Source organism: Myotis brandtii, unplaced genomic scaffold, assembly GCF_000412655.1.
Source record: "Myotis brandtii unplaced genomic scaffold, ASM41265v1 scaffold190, whole genome shotgun sequence".
NCBI lineage: Eukaryota > Metazoa > Chordata > Mammalia > Chiroptera > Vespertilionidae > Myotis > Myotis brandtii.
In genome coordinates, this window is record NW_005357076.1 from 4,407,325 (window position 1) to 4,432,025 (window position 24,701).

At 54.2% G+C, this 24,701-nt stretch overlaps 1 protein-coding gene across 1 annotated transcript in view; it reads left to right on the top strand.

The window, feature by feature from the left end:
* The window catches only part of CAMK2G (calcium/calmodulin-dependent protein kinase II gamma), a 58,019-nt gene extending 33,559 nt beyond the window's left edge, over nt 1-24,460 (top strand). Inside the window, exons 12-22 of the mRNA XM_005864698.1 lie at nt 1,882-1,944; nt 3,874-3,917; nt 11,083-11,115; nt 13,421-13,489; nt 14,666-14,710; nt 16,258-16,306; nt 17,469-17,582; nt 19,562-19,637; nt 20,002-20,096; nt 21,753-21,997; nt 22,482-24,460. Of these exons, the coding sequence (XP_005864760.1) occupies nt 1,882-1,944; nt 3,874-3,917; nt 11,083-11,115; nt 13,421-13,489; nt 14,666-14,710; nt 16,258-16,306; nt 17,469-17,582; nt 19,562-19,637; nt 20,002-20,096; nt 21,753-21,985 (821 nt within the window). The 3' untranslated portion in view covers nt 21,986-21,997; nt 22,482-24,460. The remainder of the gene's footprint in view (nt 1-1,881; nt 1,945-3,873; nt 3,918-11,082; nt 11,116-13,420; nt 13,490-14,665; nt 14,711-16,257; nt 16,307-17,468; nt 17,583-19,561; nt 19,638-20,001; nt 20,097-21,752; nt 21,998-22,481) is intronic.
* The last annotated feature ends 241 nt before the right edge of the window (nt 24,461-24,701 follow it).

The window sequence follows — 24,701 nt, forward strand, 5'->3', positions numbered from 1 at the left end:
CATTGTTCGCCCTCAGCTGGGAAGCACAGTGGCTTTTCTGTGAGAAAAAGATTCATGTCAGGACTCCCTGAAGACAGAAGTTCTCTTCTCTGCTTGCCCTTTTCCCGGCTCTCCCTCCCCCTGACCCCCGGACCCACTGCTTCAGTTCAAGACTCCCTGCTCTCATTCTTACAGCAGGATCCGCTCCCTTGCTTTCCTTCTGCACTGCCATGGAGAGGGTTGGGGGGGTAGCAGCCACTCTGGGCAGAGGTTGCTCCCTCGAGCCTGAGTCCTGGTGGGCTCGTCCGTGTTGGTTCCGGGCAACCTGAACCCCTGGCTCTGAGGAAGCCACAGGGCGCGGACATGGGGCCTCCAGAGCCGTAGCCCGAGTGAGAGGCACAGGGCCCTGGAGGGTCAGGACTGGAGAGTGAGCTGAGAGTGTCCCCCAGGCCGTCCCCTTGACCCTGGCTGGGGGCTCGTCCCTGTGCTGTGGACGCCCACGAGGGGACGTCCGTGGCCCTGGATTCACCCCTCGCAGGTGGGAGCAGGAGGGCAAGTCCCCCGCGTGCCCCCAGTGCTGCTGCTCATTCCTCACAGCGTCTGCGTTCTTGGTTTAAGAGCCTTTTGTAGGACGCCCAAGGGCATTTCTGCGTTGCCCCTAGAATGGTGATCCGTTCTCTGTCTGAGTGGAAGGAATGTGAAGACCGGCTGCTGGGAAATCAGTAGCATGTGCCCCGTCCCGTGGCCTCGGGCCTCTGCCTCTTTCCAGGAAACCGGTGGCCTGGTCTCAGGAGGTCGGTCTCTGTTAGAACAAAGCCCCTCCGCTAAGCCCTAAAGCGCCGCCTGCCCTCGCTGCCCGGCCTTGTCCGGCCTTTGCGTTCCCTTCGCCCTGGGCCAGAGGAGACCGACAGCTAAGACACTGCGAGGCTCGGGATGACCTTCCTGCCCCGACTCTGCGCAGGTGAGGACAGGCCGTCTCAGGAGCCTGCAGAAAGGTGTGTGCAGGTGGAATCCAGAAGGAAGGTCGCCAGTGTGTTTCTTTAGGAACGGGCGAGGCTGTGTTCTGAGTTGATCCCAGACGGCATAGCTTAGCCCGGAACCCTAGCGCAGTGGTCGGCAAACTGTGGCTCGCGAGCCACATGCGGCTCTTGGTATTTTGTGGAAGAGCCACACTCAAGGGGCCACAGAGCCGCATGTGGCTCGCGAGCCGCAGTTTGCCGACCACGGCCCTAGCGGGTTGGCTGGTGGCGAAATCAGGGCTCCTGCTGTGGATTGCTTCGGCAGCGTGGGCTTTCTGTCTGGGCCTCGCTTCTTGGCATCTTCACCCTCGGAACCCTGAGGAACACAGGCCGCGAAAAGCTGCCGCTCTGGCTCCTGCCTGAGAGGGAGAGCAGCCCGTCTCCAAGGGGCCAGGGATGTGGGACATCAGTGACCTTCCCGGGCCCTGAGTGCTCATCTCTCTACCGTCCAGAATGCGGCCAGAGGAGCGGGCTGCCCTGTGCGCGGGGCTCCCTGAAAATGCCCGCAGTCAGGCCCCCTGGGGGGAAAGGTTGGGAAGTGGGGCTCAGTGTCCTCACAGCCTCTCACCAGCCAGGCTCCTCCCTGTAGCCAGACCCTCACCCGAGGTGGTCACAGGACACGTGCAGGGGATGGAGCCGTGGCGTTCCCTGCGCCCCGGCTGAGCCCAGTCCTCTCAGGTCCCCAGACTGCTGCCGGGCTGGCTGCACCTGCTCCTCGGCCTCCCCCCCGGCGCCTTCGCTCCCCCAGCTCGGCTGGCTTGGCCACGCCGCCCGGACCCTGCTGTGCGCGGGCGGCCAGCGGGCTCCTCGCTGGGCATGCTCCTGCGGACTGCCCCCGTGGCTTTGCGGCAGCTCTGTGCACTGAGAGACTGTATCCCCTCAGTTGGCAGGCAGAGCTCCGCCCCCGCCTCGCCTGCCGCGAGCGCCGCCGGCCTGGCCGGGCAAGGTACGTGGCATGAGTCCTCCCCGACCGACCGCCTGCCTCGGCTCCCTGCCACCCCACCAGGAGGGCCAGCATGCCAGGCCCACTCACCAGGGAGGCGAGTCCCATGCTTGCGGGCTGAGATGGGCATGCCGATGGACCACCTAACTTGGCATCTGCGAGCGCATTGGTGTTACGGAGCCCCCTAACCAGCCATGCATGCTGGGCGCTTGCCAACTCTCAGGAGGCAATAGCCTGGGGACATGGAGCGGGGCAGCAGGAGGCTTTAGCCTGGCCTCCCTGTGAGGGCCGGAGGACTGGGCTTCAACGGCCCTGTTGGAGACCCCACAGAGGAAGCCACACCCCTCGAAATGGTGAAGCCTGGCATTTCAGGCCTTCAGTCTGCAAGGCTAGAGAGTGCTGCTGTGGAGACAGCGTCCTGGGTTTGGATCCTAGCCCTGCCACACCCTGAGCAAACTGCATCCGCTCTCCCAGCCTTAATTTTCTCATCTCTCCAGTGGGGCTAACAAATACCATGGTGGTGATTATGATCATATATGTTGAAGGCTCTCAACCCTGCCTGTACACGACAGCTTGTAAAAAAAAATACCCATGCTGGGACTCCACCCCAGACAAAAAAAATCAGAATCCCTAGGGCATGGGGTAGTCTTATGTAAGCATTTTTTTTTAAAGCTCCCCAACTGATTCTAATGGGCAGCCGGAGTTAAGAATTCTGATGTATGTAAAGCATTTAATATAGTAGGTGGTCAGGCCTTGTAGTAAATACGTTAAAAACATAACTTTGGAATCACCCCATCATGACTAGAGGGAGGTTGGGCCAAAGGCCATTTTGGGGGGTCAGAATTCTTGTGATGGAAGGACCCCCATTCTCAGTGTAGAGAGGTGGGACTCAGCGTGGGCTGAAGGACCACCTGCAGGCCAGGGTGGCAGCAGCTAACACTGGCCGAGTATTTGCCATGTGCCAAGCACTCTGCTTAGTGCTTCTCCTGCATGATCCCTTGGGATCCCATCACTGTCCTGTGACCCAGGCCCTGTTTCACCCCATTTTGTGGGTTGAAAAAAGCTGAGGCTCAGATGGGTTCAGTACCTCCCTCCAGGTCACACAGCGAGCAAGTGGTAGAACTAAGATGCAAACCCAGCGAAGTCCAGGGGATCAGACAGTTGAGCTGATTCCATCTCCTCATGCCTCCCAGACTCTCCCATCTCCTGTCTGCTCCCAGCCGTCCTGCACAGAGCTCATCAGCTTGAGCACCGCCCTGTGCTGGCTGGGCTCTGTTTAATGCCTTGTGATTCTGCCCGGTCCTCCTGCTCAGTGGGTTCAGAGAGCGGACTTGGGAAAGGGTGGCAGACAGGACCCAGTAAACCTGGTAAGGACCTGCTCCGTCAAGGCTTCACCCCCTGGCAAAACCCTCCTGTAGGTGGTCCTGGTCTCTGTGTCTGTGTCTGTCTGTCCTCACGTCTGGTCTCCTTCGTGAACTGTGACACTCCTGTTTCTCGAGAACACTCAGATGTCTTGCATCCTTCCGGCTTGGCCATCCTGAGAATCTCCATGGCATCTAGGGGCGGAGCCCTCACCTTTCACCCTGGCGCTCTGCTCTGGGCCTGGGTGGAAGCTGTCGGAGGCAGAGTTCCCAGTGCCCCGGGCGGCTCCAGTACTGAATGTGGTTTCTCCTCCTAAGCACAGTGTGTCCCTGTTTCTGCCGAGCCGTCTTCCATGGCAGAGGAGGCCCTGGGGTCCCACCCCGAGGGTCTGATGCTGCTTGAGATGTCCTTCGTGCTTTGGGGCTGCCGGGCAGTGCTCTGCTTCCAGGGGTTTCCGGAGACTCCGGCCCCCTTTGCAGACACAGCAGTCTCTGTGGATCCAGCTGCCAGACGTCAGGTTGAAGACAGGGTGCCACGCGAGAGACTTGATTTTCCTCTTTGTTTTCACAGCTGCCAAAAGCCTATTGAACAAGAAGTCGGACGGCGGCGTCAAGGTAGGTGTCACCACCCTTTTAGCCGGAGACCGGCCTCTCTCTCCTGCAGCCGTTGATGGGGGTTCTTGGCACCTTATTCCCCCCTTTCCCTGGGACCCTTCCCGTCCTTGCTTTTCTGCTTTAAACCAGAAACCTGTGTGCTCGGAACAGCAGGTTCCACTGGCCTGAGAGGGCAGAAGGCAGTTGTGTCTCTCCTGAGCCTAGCTGATCCAAAAGACTCCGGGGAACCGATCCAAACGATGGTTTTACTAAAGCTGAATCCTGAACTTGACTTTCAGACAGGTGCCTCATTTGCAGGGCTTTTGACTCTCTGGGTTTTTTTAGTCATTTTGGTTAATTTTTTTTTTTCTTGTTCTTTCTGAAGCACAAACCCTTTTTATCAAATGAAAGCAAAGTTTGCCTGAAGCCATAATCTTTTCGGTCTTTCCTTACCTCGAAGCACTTCTGGGACCCAGCTCAGCTCCCTCTAAGGGAAAGCGTCTTAAACTCTATCAGGGCGTAGGCCCCTCGGAAGCAGGCGAGGGACATGGTATGCGCAGCTTTCCCGTTAGGTAAGGGAGCTTTCCTGTGCGGCCAGGGAAAGAGGAGGGACTAGGGGCCTGCAGGGACCAGCGGGAACCCCTAGAGTGAGTGGCTGCTTGGCCAAAGTGGAGGAGAGGTGGCTGGGGGTCCTCACAGGGCCCAAGGTGTCCTGTAGATGCCTTGAGGACAGAAAGGGCCCGAGGACAGGGCATGGGATGGGAGTTCATGCTATCTTGAAGCCTATCAGTTTACACCACGGAGAATTTCAAACTGAAACTATCCAAACCTTTAAATGCCAGCAAACGTTTAAGCTCCGCCTTTCCCCAGGATCCTCTGTCCCCAGCTGAGATATACACGTGTGCCCCATTTCCTCGCCCGCCCACCTTCCTCCTCCTCTCATTCTCTGCGTGCTTGCTGCTGTGTACTCCTGCCCCAGGGAGCGGAGCTCGGGCTCTGCGCACGCCTGCTGACGTGGCGCTGGGGTTGACCGCTGCCCCCTTCCCGTTATGGGGACATGAGCTGGATGGGTGGAACCAAGATAGGAAAGGTGGCAGGCGTAGTCGGAGAGAGATGTTGCATATCTCTATTTGGGGGAATAGCTAGAATCCATCAACCTTTACGGAGTGTGTAATAAGTACCTCTCTGGCCCAGGGCTGCACTCAGTTCTAGGAGCACCCAAGCCTGTAGGAGTTGATGCTTTAGAAAGAGGTGATGCTGTCCTCCGGCTTTAGGAAGCGGCGAGGTAGTTAAAGAGGAAAGCGGACACGCCTGGAACCAGCTCAGCACGGAATGGCCGGTGGTACTGGATCCTACCCGAGATGGTTCTGTTTACGAAGCTTCTAGGAAAAGCTTCTTGGAACCAAGTCAGTAATTGCCTCCAGGGAGTGGGGTTAGAGGTGAGGACAGGGTAGGGAACACACCTTTTGTTCTTCAGTATTTCCTTTGAAATGAGAATGTATTCTAACATCAGAACAACAGGGAATGTTTTTATGGTCCTGCCCACCTGGAACATGGGGTGTATGGCTCAGGGATGTCAGAGACACAGCTGGGTTGGTCTGGTTGGGCAGAGGAATTGCAGGGCTGTATGTCAGACCACAGGAAACGCTGAAGGCCACTGAGAAGGAAGCTACAGTGAGCGGGATGTTGTGTTTTTTTTTTAAAGACGTGGCTAAGGGTGTTAAGGACAAATAGAAGAGTGTAAAAGCCAGACACAGAGGTATCGATTAGGATTGGTTACAGTCTGGGTGCAGGGTGAAGACAAGGTGATTAGAAGTAGAAAGGGGTAATATTCAAAATACCCAACCGTCAGAACAGGGGTTGCCTGTGGGCAGTGGGTCTAGCTGTGCCCATGGATGCTGGGGTCTGATGAGATGTTAGTTCTGCTTAGAGATGTGTCAAAGGAAGGGGTGCGGGGAGGGCTAAAAAAGGACCCGTCAAAGATAACATAAAAGTTCTGGAATGTTGAAAGAATTGGTGGTGCCTCTGTTAGAAATGGAGTAGTGGGACGGGAGGCCCAGGGGAGGGAAGAGAAGGTTGTTTTGACCACCTTGAGATTTCGAGGCGGCGGGGACCTGGGTGGAGAGGTCTTTAAGGTGCTGGAAAGACCGGGGGGAGCCCCAGGAGGAGGGCGGCACTGGACGTGCAAATGGGGACTCGCATGAGCGCATCGCCAGTCCGCCCGCTCAGCCAGGTCTGTGCCTCGGGAGTTGGGGAGCAGCGACATAGTCCCCCCTTGAAGTGCTCGCGGTGGGGGAGACAGGGAAGCCACCAGTCCTGGTGCGGTCTGGCGAGGTCTGTGAGGGGGTGTGCATAGGGCTGCAGGAGCGGGGACGGGAGAGACCAGCATCGGGGCCAGAACAGGAAAACTTTCTGGAGGAGATAGCCCATGAACTGAGTTTGAAGGATTCGCTGGATTTTGCCAGGTTAAGGAGAGGAGAAGGAAGAAGAATATTCCAGACAGAGGGAACAGCACGTGTGGAGGTACACGAGTTTGGACAGCAGGATGATTCTGGGAACTTGAGGACCTTGTGTCTGGCTGAAGCAAACAGCGAGTGCGACAAATAGGAGCTGCAATAAAGCAGTGGCCGCTGAGATGGCGGTGAGAGGGTGAATCAAAGAGCCATTAAGGGACACATTTCTAGCAGAACTTCCTAGATGCTGGCCCAATGGATGACCGTCAGGTGTGGCCATGTAAGATTAGCCTAAGGAGCTAATTAAAAGTACAGATTCCAGGGTAACCTAGAATCCAGATTCAGAAAGCCCTGGGTGGGAGGTAGAGTCTGAATTTTAATCATACTTCCCCTCCCCCCATATGAATCCATGAAGGATTAAGAGTCCAGTAAAGACAAAACTTGGGGGTTGTCTGTTATTAAGGGGCTGGAAAAGAAGAGGACTCAGCAAAGGAAATGCAGGAAGAACAGGAGGTGGGGAAAGAACAGGAGTATGCGACAACGTACCTTCCAGGAACACGGGAGGATGAGAACTCGGGGGACAGAATCACTAAACTGCTCTGAATGAAAACGTGGGGAACCCAGCCAGCGTCTGACCTGATGTGCCCAGTAAATGAGTCTGACTCTTGAGGAAAGACTTTGAACATAGTGGTGGGACCCCAGGGGCTGAGATGCTGCAAGTGTTTGCGAAGAGAATGGCCAACCCAAGTTAAAAGGCCAGCAACAGACCAGCTGGGGGAAACCAGCCCAGCAGGTGTGATGGGAAGAGCTAATGTTATTTTTATACAAAAGAGATTTCTCTAACCAATAAGAATCCTCCCTAAAACCCAGCAGATCATGGTCAGAGAAGATGAACTGACAATGTGTCTGAAAAAGAGGAAGAAGTGGCTCCCGTATGGGTGTTCAGGTTTAGCCTCACTAATATCAGAGAAATGCAAGTCAGAGCAGAGTGCCATTTCTGACTCTTCGAGTTAGTGAAAAGTCAGGATGACCTTTGGTAAAGCAGTCTGCGTGTCAAAAACGATACAAGTGTGCCTGCCTTGTGTACCCTTTAAGTCTGCTTCTGGGAATTTATCCTAAAGAGATCGCTCAAAATGTGGAAAAAACTGAAAGCGGAAAGGTGTTCAGTGTGGTGTGATTTGTAGCTGTGAAAAGATTGGAGATGATCTCAAAAGTCAGTAGGTAATGACTAAGGAATGATGGGAAACCCGTAACAGACCATTATAAAGCTACTAATTGTCATGACAGTTATGACCGAGATGTGATACAATGACAGAGATGCTTTATATTAAGTGGGGTGTAAAGCAGTACATACTCTACTATCTACATTTGTTTTAAAAAAAACAATGTGTTTATGGATCATATTCAGTATATGGCAGGTGGATAGAAAATGAACTGAAAGGAAACCCACTGACGTATTAATAATAACCTCACTGGGCGATGGGAATTTAGGAAACTTTTATTTTATACCTTTTTCTGTATGTCCTGCATATTTCAGCTAGATGATGCATTACTTTGATAACCAGAACAAAAATCAAAATGCTGTTTCTTTTCAAAGTAAAGCATAAACTTGTATATAGCTTATAATGACACTTTTAAATTGTATAAGAAAAGACTGGCAAGAGTGATAGCATTATGGATTTCCCCCCTTCTTTTCTGTTTCCCAAATTGCTTGTGAGGTGGCTGCAGTCCTTTTATAATCAGGAGCAAGTAGATGACAGTGACGTGGTTGGGTGAAACCAAGATGTGGGGTTTGGTTTTCTGGAAGTGAAGGCGATAACCTGGATTGTGAGGGAGGCTTTGACGTTGCTCAGAAGATCCTTTTATACCCTGTCCTCCTGCCCAAGCTCCTCCTGCCTCAGTTCCTGCTGCCCAAGGCCATAGAGTAGTTTCCTTCTCACTATCCAGGAGCTTCCACCACAAGATGCTCGAATAGCATCAATTTGAGCAGCGAGTCTCCTTTGTGGTCTTGAATTTGGGGACTTCGGGTTCTAGTTAGGTTTCTTTGAATGTGGATGCCTGTGACTCAAGGTCTATGGAAGAGTGAGAGCCACTTGGAGGGGCCACCAACTCTCAGATCCCTAGAGGTGCCTAGTTGAGGACCACTCATGGGACCTGCTAGTCCCAGGCCAGAATGGCCATCCAATATTTAAGAAGAGAGAGAGAGAAAAAAAAGGATATAGGTATTTCCTTAAGTACCGTTTGAATATTTGTTTAAGTATGGAAAGGAGGCTGGAACCCTTTTCTGGTTTGAAATTTTAAATAAATGTTTAATTTTTAAATCTAAGTGGGATGTAGTTCTTGAGAAATGACCTGGTCTTGAAACAGTGCTGCCGTGTGCTGGCTTTGCACGGCTGAGGGCAAAGCCCCAAAAGGATGGAGAAAGGAACGGGAAGAAAACAGCTCACCTAGAAGAAACTAACACTTGAGTAGAAAGAGATTATCTCGGGGTTTCATGGAAGGCAGTTTAGGAAAAGGACAGTCGGCTAGGAGCAAGTTGGGAAGGTATTGCCCGTTAAGTGAAGCAGGCAAACTAAAAGTGCAAGGCAAGGCCCAGGGAGAACAACCCGCTACAAACAACCTGTGATGACAGCTCCCGAAAACCGCCCACACCCAGACTGGGCCTGGGTCGGCCCCCGAAGTTCCACTGATCGGATTCTAGGCAAGTCGGACGCCCGTGCTCTGCTTTTGCCGGGACAGAGCCGGTCATCAGCGAACCTCCCACTCAGTAAACGTTTGTTGGTTGCACGATAGCTTTAAGGCGTTCCGAGAGGCCCCATGGAGATTACAAAGATAAAGGAGATATGGCCCGCCTTCCTTCACAGTGTTAACATTCTAGTCGGATGAAGTGAAGGGATACGTGTGAGTGTCAGGCAACTCCCTCTTTTTGAGGGATGATTTTGAAAGTAAAATCTCGTATTGTCTTTGGCATATATGAAAGGCTAATGCACGAGAGTCCTCATTATATTTAGGCTTTCTTTTTCTTTAGATCTAATTCCTAATTGTGGACCATTCTTTTAAGTATTTGTAGTCCCTTCTTTCTTGAATATAGTAACATTCCCAAAGATGTCTTCTAAAGTAGAGTGTCAGGATATCCCACATAGCCGAAGGCTCTTCCGTTCTTTTGGTTTTGGGCTCGGAGGAGGCTTACCATTCTTCGGTCATCCCGAATCCAGTTCCTCCTTCACCAGCCACCTCCACCACGCCACTGGAGTTCGAACCAACAGATCCACGTTGTATCCTGAGGAGCACCGGTGGGGAAGGCAGTGCCACCAAAATGGGCCCCTGGGTTTGTCTCCAAAAAAACGTCGGTGATGACAGCGCCAGAGCAACCAGTGATTGGGAGGGTCTGAGGATTACGGTAAAACTGACCAATCAGAGCAGACAGGCCCAGGTTGAGTTTAGTGCCTTCTCCCTCTGCCCTGATCATCAAAGCCTTCACAGAACCACCAACAGACAGGAAGAAGCAAAAAACATGGAACGCACTGGAAATAGCACTTTTGATGAGATTGTCGACATTGCCGGACAGACGCAGCACCGATCGTTAGCTAGAGAACTCTCTGGAACCGTTCAAGAGATCCCAGGACTGCCCAGACTGTGGCCGCCACCCTCGTGACGTCATAGATGACGTCAGCAGTGGTGCAGTGGAATGCCGCTAGTGAAGAACCACAAAGGAAAACATTTCACTGAAAGATCATGTGACAACAGCAACACACAGGGTGCCAGCCTCCAGAGGGCAGGAGCGTTTCTCTGACTTGCTCCCTGTGCCCAGAACGGCCCTGCGGGAGTGCTTGTGGGGTAGCGTTAAACGAACATGCGATAGTCAAACAGCAGACAGCCGTGGTCCAAGGGGACTTCCGTCTCCCAGCCAGCTAATTAGAAGATTCTTAATTACCTCTCACCTTTCAGACTCAGTCTTCTGAGCTGTATTTTCAGTGTTCCGTGTGCTGTTTATTTTTATGCTCTTGTTTCACATCTGAACATAAAGTCCATGAGCATCTGGTAAAGGCTGATCAGTCCCTGCTTCCAGCATTCCCCGTGGTTTACATCTCTGTCGTTGTGATCGCTGTACTTCTGATCACCAGCACTCCTCTGTCTTTCCATTTCCCAACTCACTGCAAAATGAAAGAAAACACTGAAATCTTACAAACGAGGGTGGCCACGCCGATAAAAGGGATGCCAGATTTTGTTTGTCAGATAATTTTTAAAAGCTCAACATCCTCATCCAAAAGCAGTTTAGGTGGGCAGCAAAAAGGGAAAAAAAAATGTCGAGGTTCAGAAGTCAAATGTGATTAATCTGAGGATGGTCTGAGTGCTTTCACCACCTACCTGGTAGCTGCTCACCCGAATTTCAGGCAGACCTAGTAATGAGAGAAAATAAGCCCAAAGCTGTAAATTTGCATGGAAATGTTACTCACCCTCCCAGACTTGTGACTTCATCTCCTCTAGCAGCTTCCTCTGAGCCAGGCCGAGGCATCTCTGAACCTACTAAACCTGTGTGTGTGAGCCTGTGGCGGCAAAGGCGTTCTTCTCTCCCAGGGCCTGGAGCCCGTGTGTGCCGGACTCCGGGTCTGCTCCTTCCGCTCTTCTCTCCCGAGGCAGAGCCTCCGCTGGTGCACTAACCTGCAGCGTCTCTGTGCTTCTCTTCTTACCTCCTCTTTCCTGTTCTTTCCCTTTCGCTGTGGTGTGTCCAGAAAAGGAAGTCAAGTTCCAGCGTGCACCTAATGGTGAGCCTTGCCTGCCCACCCATCTGCCCACTCCATGCTGCCTGTGCCCGCCTGCCGGCCACGCAAACCCATTCTGCCATGTGCGTGTGCTTCACTCATCCTCACTGCATGTCTGTGCTGTGTGGGCAGGTGTGGCCCGTCCTGCGGGGCGGGGGCCATTGCCCAAGGTCCCCCAGGAGCCTAAAAGGTGGGCATTGGAACGTGCCTGCCGCAGCCCAGGGCAGCGGGTGAAGCTGGCAGGGACCCGGGGCCAGGGGCCAGCACAGGGAGAGACCCTCACTCACTGCTGCCCAGGAGGCGAGGCCCTGCTCCCCGGGCACGGACAGCGACTTCCTGCAGACTGGCAGCCGGTGGACGTCTGGTGGGCAGAAGAGCTGGTTGAAGGCTCAGGTCTCTGAGCCTCACTCTCCTGGCCTTTTCCCCTGTGCAGCTGCCCATTAGCAGTGCCCAGCGTTTTATCCTTCCCACCCAGCCCTCGGGGAACAGCCGAAAGGCAACAGGAAGCACTTGTATTTTTATCCTCACCTGAGGACATGGTTTTCATTGATTTCAGAGAGAGAGGAAGCGAGGGGAGAGAGAGAAAAACATCGATCGGTTGCCTCTCACACGCCTCACCCCTACTGGGGCTTGAACCTGCAACATGGATATGTGCCCTGACCAGTAATCAAACCCGCCACCTTCTGGTGTCCTGGACGATGCTCCAGCCAGCTGAGCTCACCGGCCAGGGGGCCAGCGCAGGAACGCATCTTCTTTCTCATGGGACGCGGGGCACCAAGAGCAACACAGCAGCCTGAGTCATTATGAAACCGTCCATTAAAGCCAGAGGTGGGGCACCCCGGGGGGCATCCCAGCCCTCTTCAGATAGGACAGGTTTTTCAGGAGGACACCCTGGAGTCCTCCCGCTGTGCCAGGATCTATCTCCGCTGGGCTTTGCAGGCAAGACAGCCTTGTGCAGGCAGCCCCACCCCAGAAGGTCAGTGTCATCGCTGAGCTAGGAGGGCTCTGCTTTCTCCCGGGGGGAATGGGAGAGAGCAGAGCTCATGTGAGTTTAGACCCACGTCCTGACTCCTGGAACCCCTCTTCTCAGCCTGCAGCGTGCAGTGGAGTCTTGTAGCGCTTGGTTCCTGGTTTGAGGTTCCATGCCCAGACCTGGGTTTGGGATGCCTCAGCGAGCGAAGGGTGGATGGCTTCAGGTCTGGTCCACGGGGCTGGAGAAGAGGCCCCCAGGCGAGAAGAAACCGTCTGGGTAGCTTTTTGCGTGTATCCTCATTTGCGCCCTCTCAGAGGTGGCAGGCACGCGTTTGTCTCTGTGCCTTTTGAAGGACTTGCAGGCATCGGGCCCCTTCTCAGGGGCCGCCAGCTCCACTGGACACTCGTGAGACTGAGTCCACTGGTTAGGGGATCGTAAGTCCGCTGGGAGAGCATCGCTACGACGCCCTGCCTCCTTCCTTCCCTACCACCCTCCCCCCCGACCTCCCTTGCTGTGCCGCTCAGTGTGACATTTTGAAAGATAAGGAGATATCCCGATGGTCTCTGCTGCAGGAGTGCTGGCCTGCCCGTCGGCCTCCTCTTTCCCGGGGGCTGGGCTCTGGGACTGCAGCCACAGCCCCCAGCAGGGCTCACCGGCCCCTCCTTGGAGCTCAGTCCTTACTGGCAGCTGACCCCGTCCACGAGCTGTCGGGCGGGAAGGCCAGCAGCACGCTCCTGTCTGCTCCCTGGGTCAGTAGGTGCATATTCTAAGCAAAGCCAAATCCCACCCCTTCCTCTCAGCACCACCTCCTGGACCAGGTTTCCTCTCTCTTCTGTTCCTCTTCTTTCAGGTCAGGCTTTAAGCTGGTGCTGTAAGGGAAGGGAGTGCAGGTGGCAGGTTGAAAGGGCACCAGGAGAACGCCCACAGATAGGAGACCCAGCGTTTCTGAATTTTGTTCTGCTTTCTTATAAGCCACCTTCCTTTTCCCCTTGTGAAATGAGAAGAAGCTCCTGCGCTTCTTTGGGTGACTATGGTTGTGCAGTGACATTGCATCTGGCTGAAGCAGAGAGTCCTGGAGAGATGCCCTAAACCAGTCTTTGGAAGGCTGGCCCCACCTTGAGGATGCTTCCAGAGCTAAGTCTCTGGACCCCCTCCAACTGCTCCCCTCTTTCGATCATCTCTCCAGCCATCGCTCCCATCCGCGTATAGCGTTTTGGAGGCCACCTGCGCCCTAGCTCCTCCAGGCCAGGCCAGGGGGCAAGGGAGGTCTGGGAGTCGAACCTGAGCTGCTTTGGTGACTCTAGAGGAACTAAACCATCTGTTTTCTTGTCTCAGCCACAGAGCAACAACAAAAACAGTCTCGTAAGCCCAGCCCAAGAGCCTGCGCCCTTGCAGACGGCCATGGTACCTCCTGACTACGGCTTCTCCGCCCCTGCCCCCGGCTGCCTCCTGCTCTTCCCCACGTCCTCTTGTTGCCCTCCCGCCCAGGCCTCTCTGGCTCTCTTCCTTTCTGGATTCCTGTAGATCAGGCTGCTTTGTGTACTTCCCCACAGACCCCTTCCCCCTCATTGTCCCGGCTGACCATGCTCCTTCCTGCACGGCAGAACTGCTCCTGCTCCTTTCACTGTTGGGGGAAGAGTGATCGGGGCTCTCGGCTAAACCTCCCAGCCCCAGGCTGGGCCCCCAGTGGGTCTGCTTTGGGGGCCGGGAAAGTCAGTTGCTTATAAAAGAAGAGGGTAGGAGCTTTCTCGGGACCTGTACATCAGTTCTTGGAGGCGTCCTTATAAAATCTGCCTCAGCCTTTCCTTTGCAATTCATGAACAGGAAGGAGGGCTGGGGTCCCTCCCCCCACCCCCGATGGTGCTGATCTCTGGGTTTCTGGAGAGCCCCGTGCTGCTTGTGCTGTCGGAGTTCTCTCTGGCTCTTCGGAGGGGCATCGTGTGCTCCCAGAGCTCCCTCTGCTAGTGCAGGCTAAGGAGGGAGCAGGGGGATGTCTAGGGGAGAGGGAGGAATAACCGTGCCTGCTGCTCCTCCTGCTTTCTGTGGACCCTCATGCTGCCTGACATGCTGATGTAGGGATGGGACCCCGGGGAAGGCAGAGGTGGGTGAAGCAGGCGGCTCTGGGCTCAGCTTGCTGCGGGGGCACCCTGGATCTTTCTGGGACACCTTAGTCCGCTCTCCCTGCTTCCGGCCTACCGCTTGGTGAACACTGTCGGTGGGGTCCAGCCTGTGCCCTTAGCCCCACAGCTCCCCCAGTGTACTTGTCCCGCGGGGAGAGAAAACTCAGAACGAGCAGGAATCAGGGTCAGAGACCCTCTTCCTCTCAGCTCCCCTGGTACCTGCTTCCATGGCCAGGCCTCTCTTTTATACCAGCCAGTGCTGTCCCCTAAATCTGGGGCTCCCAGCTACCTAGGACCCAGTCATGTCAGGACATTTTGTCTTGTGAGAATGGCTAGTGGGCAGGCCCCAGTGGTCATTATAGAGGTCTCTGAGGTACCTGGGTAGGGGTGGGGGTCCCTCAGGGAAGAGCAGTAAGTCTGTCTCCGAGGTCAGGAGGGTAATTTTAATCTTCCCTCACAGGAGCCACAAACCACCGTGGTGCACAACGCTACAGACGGGATCAAGGTGAGTGGGTCCTGAGCTGCCCCCTGCTTCCGTGTCAGCAGGGAACCGGTGGGCTGCGTCGCAGGATCCAAGGGTCCCACAGATGGCAGCCTGCAGGCTGGACGTCAGGGCCAAGGTGTTTGCAGAGTCTAGGCTGTTGGTTACTCCATTCTTTTTCTTTTTTTAATACATTTTTATTGATGTCAGAGAGGAAGAAAGAGGGAGATAGAAACATCAATGATGAGAAAGAATCATTGATCAGCTTCTGCACGCCCCCTACTGGGGATCGAGCCCACACCCAGGGCATATGCCCTGACCAGGAATCGAACCGTGACCTCCTGGCTCATAGGTCAATGCTCAGCCACTGAGCCACGCTGACCGGGCAGTTACTCCGTTCTTGGTGATGCTGAGCTCAGGCTCTTCAGTCGGACAGGCCTGGGCTTGAATCCTGGCTCTGGGCCGCCGGACAGGACACTCTACTGCTCTGCCTCTCGGTTACTTTCTTTGTGAGCTGGGGGTAATAGTCATAGCTCTGTCTTCCGTGACTGGCGAAGTGAGAATAAACGTCAGCTAGGAAAACAGAGCAAGAATATCATCAGGCCCTAGGACATTCTCCTTGGCCTCAGCTTTATGTCCTCAATAACCTTGTCTCCTGTTCACTCCCAGTCGCAAATATTTATTGAGCCAAACCGTCCATAGTTCTGTTTTATAGAAGTGACAAGACAAAATCCCTCTCCACGGGTGTGGGGAAGGCAGACAATAAACCAAATAACTAAGATAAAGTCTAGTTGTGATAAGTGCTATGGAGGAAATGGCACAAAGTCAAGAGTGAACAGGGCCTTTGGTTACGTGGTCAGGAGGTGATATTTTAACTACACGATGGGAGCAAGGCAGCCAGGCAAACTCAGGGGCTTGGCATGTATCCAGAATGAAGAAGTAGAAGACATCAAGCAGAGATCCGAGCACGAAGAGCAAGGGGCCGGGGAGCAGGGTGGCAGGGAGGGTGGGGGAGTTGGAGAGGCGGGTAGGGCCTGCCGTGTAGGACTCGGGTTTGCATTTTATTCCAGCAGCTGCAAGAAGCTGTTGGTGATTCTCAGCAGGGGGTAATACAGTCCGACGGACTCTGAAAAGCCACTCTGGCCATGTCATAGGAGGCAAGGGGGGGAGCAGGGAGACCAGGAAGTGATTGTAGCAGTTCGGGTGCCAGATGTGGGTAGCTTAGACGCAGGTAGAGGTGAGATGGGATTTATTTTGGAGGTAGAATGGACAGATTTGATTTTAGATGGCATAACTGAGATGCGAGAGAAAGAAAAAAGAAAAAGAATCAACCGAAAAACCTAGGAGGTGACTGTAGGTTTTCGCCCAGATGGCGGCATCCGTGGTGCCATTTACTGAGTTGGGGAGGGAGTTGGGACTCCCGAGTTTTGTGAGAGTCAGGCGGCCGGGGTAGACACAGAACCGCCTAGGATCCCTCCCTGCGTGAGCACGGGCTCTGCTTTTGTTCTGCTTGGTTGCTCGGGTTTCCCAAGGGCCTGTGTAACTACAAGCATGTTCTCTCCGGCCTCCAGGGCTCCACGGAGAGCTGCAACACCACCACGGAAGATGAGGACCTCAAAGGTAGGTGCTGGCCTTGGTGGGGAAGGGACGCCAGCCGTGTCCCAGGTGCCTCGGCTCCAGCGGAGCGCCTGCCTTGTCTGCCCCCAGAGCGGAGATTGGTGGCTCCGTCTACTCCAGAGGAGGGTGTGCCCTAACGCTGCTCTCCGTGGGCCGCAACAGGAGGCTCCTGTCTGTCGTGGCTGGGCTAGGCAAGAGGCCTGTCTCCTCTGGCCCCGAGTCTGGAATAGCTGAACTAGAGTTATTTCCGAGCCTGTCCAGGGCCAGGGCTCAGAGACCTGTGCCTGTTGCAGAGAATGCTGTGTCATCCCAGAGCAGGGACCCCTTGAGTCCCTACAGAAATAACCCACAAATATCGTGAGTTGTCAGTAGGGTGAGACCAGTTGTCTCAGTACCCCCAGGGCTGAGGTGGTTCCCAAGATGTGCACCTTTCTGTTTTAAAACCGGAACAGGCCTAGGCACGGGGGGGGAGTGGGGCACTCTCGTCACAAAGCCTTGGCACCAACAGTGGAGTCGGAACCCCACTTGGCGATGTCCTGGTGATGCTGTAAGGACCACCGGCCTAAGCATGGGCCTGGCCGGAGTGCCAGGGGATGTGGGAGGGCATGGCGGCCAGACCATTGGGAGTCTCTGTCCTGCTCTTTGGCTTGGCCTAGAATCGTTCCCTTTGCCTCGCTGGGTGACCTTAGGCCAGGCTTTCAGAAAACAGGGAGGAATGTTGCAGGACAGAGTGGAGAGAGCATGCCCAGGGGTAGCCAGGGGGCACCAAACCTTTGGGGACCCAAAAAATAGAAGCATAAATGTGTACAACCGGAAAGAACAGTCGCTCAGGGCTACTGGGGTGAAGGTCAGATCAGCTCAATTCTGGTGATGCTGGCAGAGTACATGGCTCCTTCGCTGCTGGGCTCTTGACCTGGTAGCCTAGCCCCCTAGAACATCTCCCCGGGGAGCAGGGACCCTTGGACAGGCTGTGTGAAGGCCCCTCTGGAAGCCAAAGCCGAGGTCAGTGCACTTTCTTGGGGCTCTTGGCTGGGAGGCCGTGTCCACAGCAGCCCCAGGCTCCGCAGGGCCACGGGCGCGGGTCCTGTTCGGCTTGCTCGCTCACCTGCCTTGTTCTGTTTGTTTTGGCTGCTCTGCCTTGCCCTGCCCTGCCCTGGCTGGCTAGCTGCCCCGCTCCGCACTGGGAATGGCAGCTCGGTGCCCGAAGGACGGAGCTCCCGGGACAGAACAGCCCCCTCTGCAGGCATGCAGCCCCAGCCTTCTCTCTGCTCCTCAGCCAGTAAGTGTGAGGGAGGCACAACCTGGCTTCCGTTCCCTGGCTCCTCCTGAAGCCCCTCAGGGATCCCCCGCCCAGAGCTGGCCGCCCAGCTCCGCCTTCCCGTCCTGTTGAGTGAGCTTTGGGAGCTCGGTCCCTGCTGGGTGGGGGAGCTGATTGGAGGCGCTGTTAACCAGGCAGGGGCGCCTGAGACCAGCGCACAGAGACACAGCGTGGGGGGGAGAGCATTGCATGGTGGGAAGGAGTAGAAAGTCACTGGGATATGCACTGGGTCTCACCTCAGCACTGAGCCAGGAAGAAAGGCCGAGTCAGAAGTCAGAGAGGGTGGGAGCCGGGTGATGGGGAAGCTTCGATGGCTGAGAAACTACGTTGGGATATGGTGTTTCCTGGGCTCAGCATATCATAGCGAGAGCCTGGGGCTTGGGTGAGACAGACCCGAGTTTGAATCCCAGCTACAGTACTTTCAGAAATGTGTGACGTAGATTAAACCTCCCAGAGTTCGTTTCCTCATCTGTAGAATGGGAATAAAATGACCCCTAGCTCACAGCATTCTGATGAAAAATAAATGAGGTAGTAGAACATGTTGATACGATGCCTTGCTAGGTTAATGGCAGCTGGTATTGGGTATTTTTAGTTGTGTCTGTGTAGATCATGCCTTTGTCTGCTTCTTTTCCTCCTACTATCTGTCCTGTTAGAGTTTCTAAACACAGCCCTCTTCACCCACAGGGCCCCAGTCAGGTCCGACAGATGGGTTTGGTGGGGAGGGAGAGGGTGTGTGTGTGTGTGTGTGTGTGTGTGTGCGTGTGCGCGCTCGCGCTCGCGCGCCTCTAGAACGTGGATAGAGCTCGCTGGTCCCGCTAACCTGCTGCTTACCTGAAGGTGCTGATGGCTGTGGGGCCCTACCTGGCTGTCCCCTTGGCTGCCCTGCCCTCTCCCAGCTGTGCCACTGGGCTGTGCTGTTCTAATTGCTCACATGTGTCTTGCAGCCTCTCGCTCCTGTGAGGAAAGGCATGTGTCCTGGGCCAGCCCAGGTTCTGGTCAGGGTTAGCCCGGTCTCAGTCTGAGCCCTCCCCCGGCAGCACCCTCTGCTAACAGTGGTGCTCCCTCCCTGTAAGTGATCTGGCCCTGAGCCCAGGATGTCACCAGCAGTCCCTCGGCTTGGCATGGCTGGGGGCTCTGAGGGCACCAACTCTGCTTGCCTGTCAGTCTGTGCCTTGTCTATCTTGATTTTCCTGAAGGACACATCCTGGCATGAGATTTAGAGCTTTTCAAGGCTTGTCCAGGGTAAATGGAGCTGTCTTTCTGGTGAGAGGCTCTGTTTACAAAGAGTGTTTATAGTTCCAAGATCCTTCATCTCGGAAAAGCCCTGTGGAGGAGATGAGCAGGGGGGAAGGGAATTAAGCATCCATCCTAACATTCATGCTTTGGGAGCCCGCATCCCTGGCTGGATTCTGCTCTCAGGCTGGCTGTTGCCTGGGGTGAGGTTCTGGACCACTGAGTGGGGGCTGGGTGGAAGTGGGGGGCATGGTAATTGAGACCTGACTGAGCCCCTTCAGGTGAGAGACGTCAGCCACACCTTATCAGGAAACAGCCTTCTCAGGGGAAGCTTCTTAGAGAAGCTGAACCTGCTGGAGATGGGATGCACACCTCTGCACGGAGTATTCATGATGTGCCAGGCTCCTCAGCTGTTAAAGACGAGTGTTTTCTGCAGCCTGGTTGTTGACGGAGAGGGAGACAAAGGCCAGAGAACCGTAACGGATGGGTGGGCTTCAGGAGGAGGGGGTCGTTAGTTCTCCAGACGACAGAGGAGGGATGGAGACAGAGGTGGGCTCACTCTTCCTGCAAAGGGCCTTAAAGACAGAGAAGAGGGACGTCTTTGTCAAAGAGATCACAGGGGATCCTTGAAGACTGGGGAGGGCTCTCCGCCACTTAGGAGCTCCCCAGTCCCACGCAGGTAAACTGCTGGCTTTTTCCCCCCACAGTGCGAAAACAGGAGATCATTAAGATCACAGAACAACTGATTGAGGCCATCAACAATGGAGATTTTGAGGCCTACACGTGAGTAGAGACCTAATTCACCGAGGCTCAAGTTTCTCAAGGCCTTTCCCTCCTCCCCAGAAGCAGCTAGGACCCTGGGGACAGGGAAGGCTGGGCCTCGGGCCCAGTGTGCGAGTCAAACATCAGGCCACTAGGTCGGGAGCCCTTCCAGGCAGATACCCTTGGTCGAGCCCTCCCGTGGTGTGCTGGTGGGCAGCGGGCTGAAGGGCAGGGCTCAGAGGCCTTAGCAGGCGTACCCCTCAGGTCTCAGCCATCTTGTCCGGCCTGGCCCAAAGCTAACCTCCTGCAGGATAGACCCTCTAATGAGGAAGAAAGACGAGTCATCCCTGTGGAAGACTGACAGGCTGCTTTTTCTTTTCTGCAGGAAGATTTGTGATCCAGGCCTCACTTCCTTTGAGCCCGAAGCCCTCGGTAACCTCGTGGAGGGAATGGATTTCCATAAGTTTTACTTTGAGAATCGTGAGTGGGTTCGTGCTGCTGATATACTCCTGCCTGCCCCTTCACCCCCTTTGCCTCTGTCCTCGCTCACCCTCTCCTCTTCCCCGTTGCCCACTTTCCTCTTACTTGACCTGCCTGCTGCACCCTGGTCCGTGTGCTTGCCTCCTTGTGCTCTGAGAATGGCCTTAAAGGGCGCCTTTGAAGGCCCTGCTCCAGAACCTGCGTGCCCCTTCCCTCTGCAGCTGCCTCATGGCAGTGGTGGTTGCCACAGTCAGGGTCACTGTATTTCTTTAAGCCTCACTTTTTCTTTTTTTTTTAAGAGAGAGGAAGGGAGAGAGAGAGAGAGAAAAAAAACATCAATCAGTTGCCTCTGGTACATGACTCAACCGGGGATCGAACCCACAACCTGGGTATGTGCCCTGACCGGGAATAGAACCTGCCACCTTTCCATGCATGGGACGGTGCTCCAGCCAGCTGAGCCACACCGGCCAGGGCAAGCCTCATCTCTTTTCAAGATGATTGGAAACCATCTGAGATGAAGTTAAGGTGGTCTCAGCGAGTAATACTGCTCTGTGTCTGCAGATGTCACAGTAAAGAAATTAAAGCCAGGATGAGACTGTGCAAGCAAGGAACAGGCACTGCTGGTGACTTGTGAGACTGCACGTTGTGGCTAGGGTCTTCCTGAGTATCGAGGGAGACGGGCGTCCTGGCTGGGGGTTGTGCACTAGACGGTCCACGGAATCCCAGGGGATAAGAAGCTGAATGTTCACCTCCTCCCGTCTTTCTCTCCACTCTCTAAGACCCTCCTGCCTCCCTCCCTCCTTTTTTACTTCCTTCTCACTTTGTCCTGGGGCTTCCCCATCCTGCCCTGAATTTTATTTTGTTGCCGTTTTCTCTACTAACTACCATCCTCTCCACGTCTTAGCTGCACATGTAAACCCTAGGCTCTCTAAGTAATTCTATTAGCCAGAAGCAATTCCAGGGTTTATAGAAGCTCTAGGGAAGTTTTCATGTAGCCCCTACCTAACATTTGAACTAAGATGTGAATCTCAATAAAAGTAACACAGTTGACAGTGTTTGCTGATAATGGCAGTCTTTTGGCTTTCCCCCCGAGGATCCTAGGATTATCCTGAGCTTGGTGCTTTGATGATTCAATTTGAACTTTGGACCTTTTTTTTTTTTTTAAATCACAAATCCATTTGGAATATTTTAAGTTCTTGATTTTGCTCTATAGCCCTAATTGGCAACAAGCCAACCCTTATGAAATCTAAACATCAGAGGAAAGAGAAGAGGCTTTACTTAAGAGTAAGATGTTCCTGAGCTCAAATGTTGTGTGATTTGGGGAAATTACTTAACCTCCTTGAGCCTGTGTCCGTACCTTATAATGAAGAAAACGGTATCGACCAAAGAATTACAGCTCATGCATGTGAAACCCCCAGCACAATATCTGATTACAGTAGTAGCTGCTGGTATCATTGTTCCCACCTTCCTCTTCCTTTTGGGTAACTGAGACTAATGCGATGAGGTTGCCTGGCCTCTGGAAACGTATGGGGGACTTGGAGAACTCCCAGAGTGGTTGCCGAGAGAGGGTGAGACTTAGAAGTGCAGGCCGAGGGGAAGTGTCAGTGCGCGGGCCTGGGCCTTCCTCCCTAACTCACCCTGCCCTGCCCCCCGCAGTCCTGTCCAAGAACAGCAAGCCCATTCACACCACCATCCTGAACCCACACGTCCATGTGATCGGAGAGGACGCCGCTTGCATCGCCTATATCCGCCTCACCCAGTACATCGATGGGCAGGGCCGGCCTCGCACCAGCCAGTCGGAGGAGACCCGGGTCTGGCACCGCCGGGATGGCAAGTGGCTCAATGTCCACTATCACTGCTCAGGGGCCCCTGCTGCACCGCTGCAGTGAGCTCAGCCACAGGTGCACCTGGTGGGGAGTGGGGGGTGGGGAGGGGCTGGGACAGGTGGGGTCAGAGGTGGTTGAGAGTTGGCATTGAGGGAGGAGATAGGGGCTGCCCCGGAGGAATGGCAAGGGCTGCACAGTGTGGTGGTAACAGGTTCTGCTCTTAAATCAGACAGACTTGGGGCTAGTAGCTCCAGGCCTCCAGATTGGGTGGCCTTGGACAGGTTACCTCCTTCCCCTAAGCCTCGGTTTCCTTAGCTGTCAAAGAGGGAAAGGGCAGTGCCTGCCTCATGAAGTTGTGAGAATGAAATAAGAGGCTTAATGAGTAAAGCATTTAGTCAGTGCTCAGCAAATGGGAGGCAATGTTATATTTCAATACTCGCTTCTCCCCTAGCCTCCACCTCCTCAGGCAGACTTGGCCACGTGTGTAGTGTAAGTTCCCGGAACTCATCTGTGTGTTTACTGTCTTCTGTTCTGTTACTATGTCTATCCTGTTTGACAGGGGCATTAGGAGATCCCAGCTGGAGGTCGAACCTTTGCAGCCAGTGGCTCTGGAGGGCCTGAGTGACAGCGGCAGTCCTGTTCGTTTGAGGTTTAAAACAATTAAATTACAAAGCGGCAGCAGCCAATGCACGCCCCTGCATGCAGCCCTCCCGCCCGCCCTTCATGTCTGTCTCTGCTGTACTGAGGTGTTTTTTACATTTAAGGGGAAAAAAAGAAAAAAAAGATTGTTTTAAAAAAAATGGAATCCATACCATGATGCGTTTTAAAACCATCAGTAGCCCCTGGGCTGGCAAGAAGGCAGGAGTTTGTGTAATGCCCATCCTGGCATGAGCAGCGGGCTCACTCACCAGCCCTGAAGAGGTGAGGTTGGCCTCTGGCCTCCATGGACTTAGGAGACCAGGCAAGAACTCTGACAAAACTTTGGGGGCCGTGATGTGATCGCAGCCCCTGAGGTGGCCTGCCCGCCCCAGGTCTAGGAATGGACTTCTTCAGAATTTGCGTAGGCACCTAGAACGAGGCTGATGAGAACACTGTGGCCATCAGACCTACTTGGGAGAGAGTGCACAGCTCCCAGCCTGCAGCGGAGGCAGCTAAGACGCAGTGGCCTCAGGACTAAGGGCCCGGATGTTGCTGTCCTATTCCACTCAGTGTAGAAGAGAAGAGAATTGGTGCTGCAGAAGTGTGTCCGCTACGAAGCCGACGAGAAACTTCGTGTTAGCCTGACATGTCCTCACCGACTCATCCATTTCTATAGGATGCGCAGTGCATGTGGGCCCTGCTATTGAGGCCCAGTCCCTGCAGTGGGAAAGGGGGAAGGGTTGCGCTTTGCTCCGTCTTTGTTTTCTTACAACTGAGCAAGGAGAGAGCCAGACCCTCGTCAGGGCTCCCTTTGCTGCCTTTGGCAGTTTTGTTTCTGTCTTGCCTTTTCCTGGCGGTGGTCCCTGTGCTGACCTTCATCTGGGCCTGGGCCCTCTGCCAAGTGCCCCTGTGGGATGGGAGGAGTGAGGCAGCGGGATTGAGTCGATGGTTGTCTCTATGCATTCGGGCTGCCCTGAGGGCTGCCTCCCTTCTTCCTATTCCCTTGCTGCACGTCCATCTCTTTTCCTGTCTTTGAGATTGACCCGACGGCTTTGGCAAGAAGAAGAGGCGTCCTCTTAAAGAGGTCTCTTTACTGACCAACTGAAGTATAGACTTAACTGCTGGACAATCTGCATGGGCATCACCCCCACCAACAACAACTGCATGTACCCCAAAGAGGTGTTCAGAACCAAGACTCCTACCTACATTCATTGTCCCTCCTGTGCTCAAGGAGTTCCAGTCCAGGAGGGGAAGATCTATACTCTAAGCAGATAGAGAAGACAATGGGGGAGCAACTGGTCATGGCATTGGTGTCCCCAAAACAACTGTGCAAACTGGTCTGCGCAATTATTTGCACTGTTGGGGGGAAAGTGGGTAGACCCCAGCTGCCTGGACTACCTTCAGGAGGCAAAGCTACAGATGGACCTTGGAGCCAGCTGAGAAGAGAGCAAACCCGCAGGTGCTGGTGCTTGGATGTAGCCAGGCTCCTCTGAGCACCTCATGCATGCCCCAGCCCCTGGCCTGAGCCCTTTGCCGCCCTGCAGCCTGCAGTACCAGCACGCAGACACCTTCACCACGGGGTTTGGTTTTGCTGGCTTGAAGACAAATGGTCTTAGAGTTCATTAAGACCCATAGCTTCATGTGGCTGCTCCAGCTCCACTTCTTAGCATTCTTACTCCTCTCTGGGGCTAATGTCAGCATCTATAGACAATAGACTATTAAAAAAAAAAATCACCTTTTAAACAGGAAATGGAAGGCATTTGATGCAGAATTTTTGCATGACATAGAAATAATTTAAAAATAGTTAGTGTTTGTTCTGAATGTTGGTAGACCCTTCATAGCTTTGTTACAATGAAACCTTGAACTGAAGATATTTAATAAAATAACCTTTAAACCGTCCACTGTGTTACTGCTGGTGGAGATGTATGGCCAGAGGCTTAGATTTTAGCAGCCTGGGTTACAAGGTTTCCACTCACTCCCTTTGGGCCCATTTTGGAATAAAACTTCATAAACTCATCCACCTCCTTACAGTTCACCCGGCTGCCCAGGCGAGTTTGGGATGGGGAGGGGGCATTGGGGCCCTTAGGTGTTGGGCCAAGGCCTGGCCCCGCCCCCGGCCCCGCCCCTGGCCTCAGTGGGC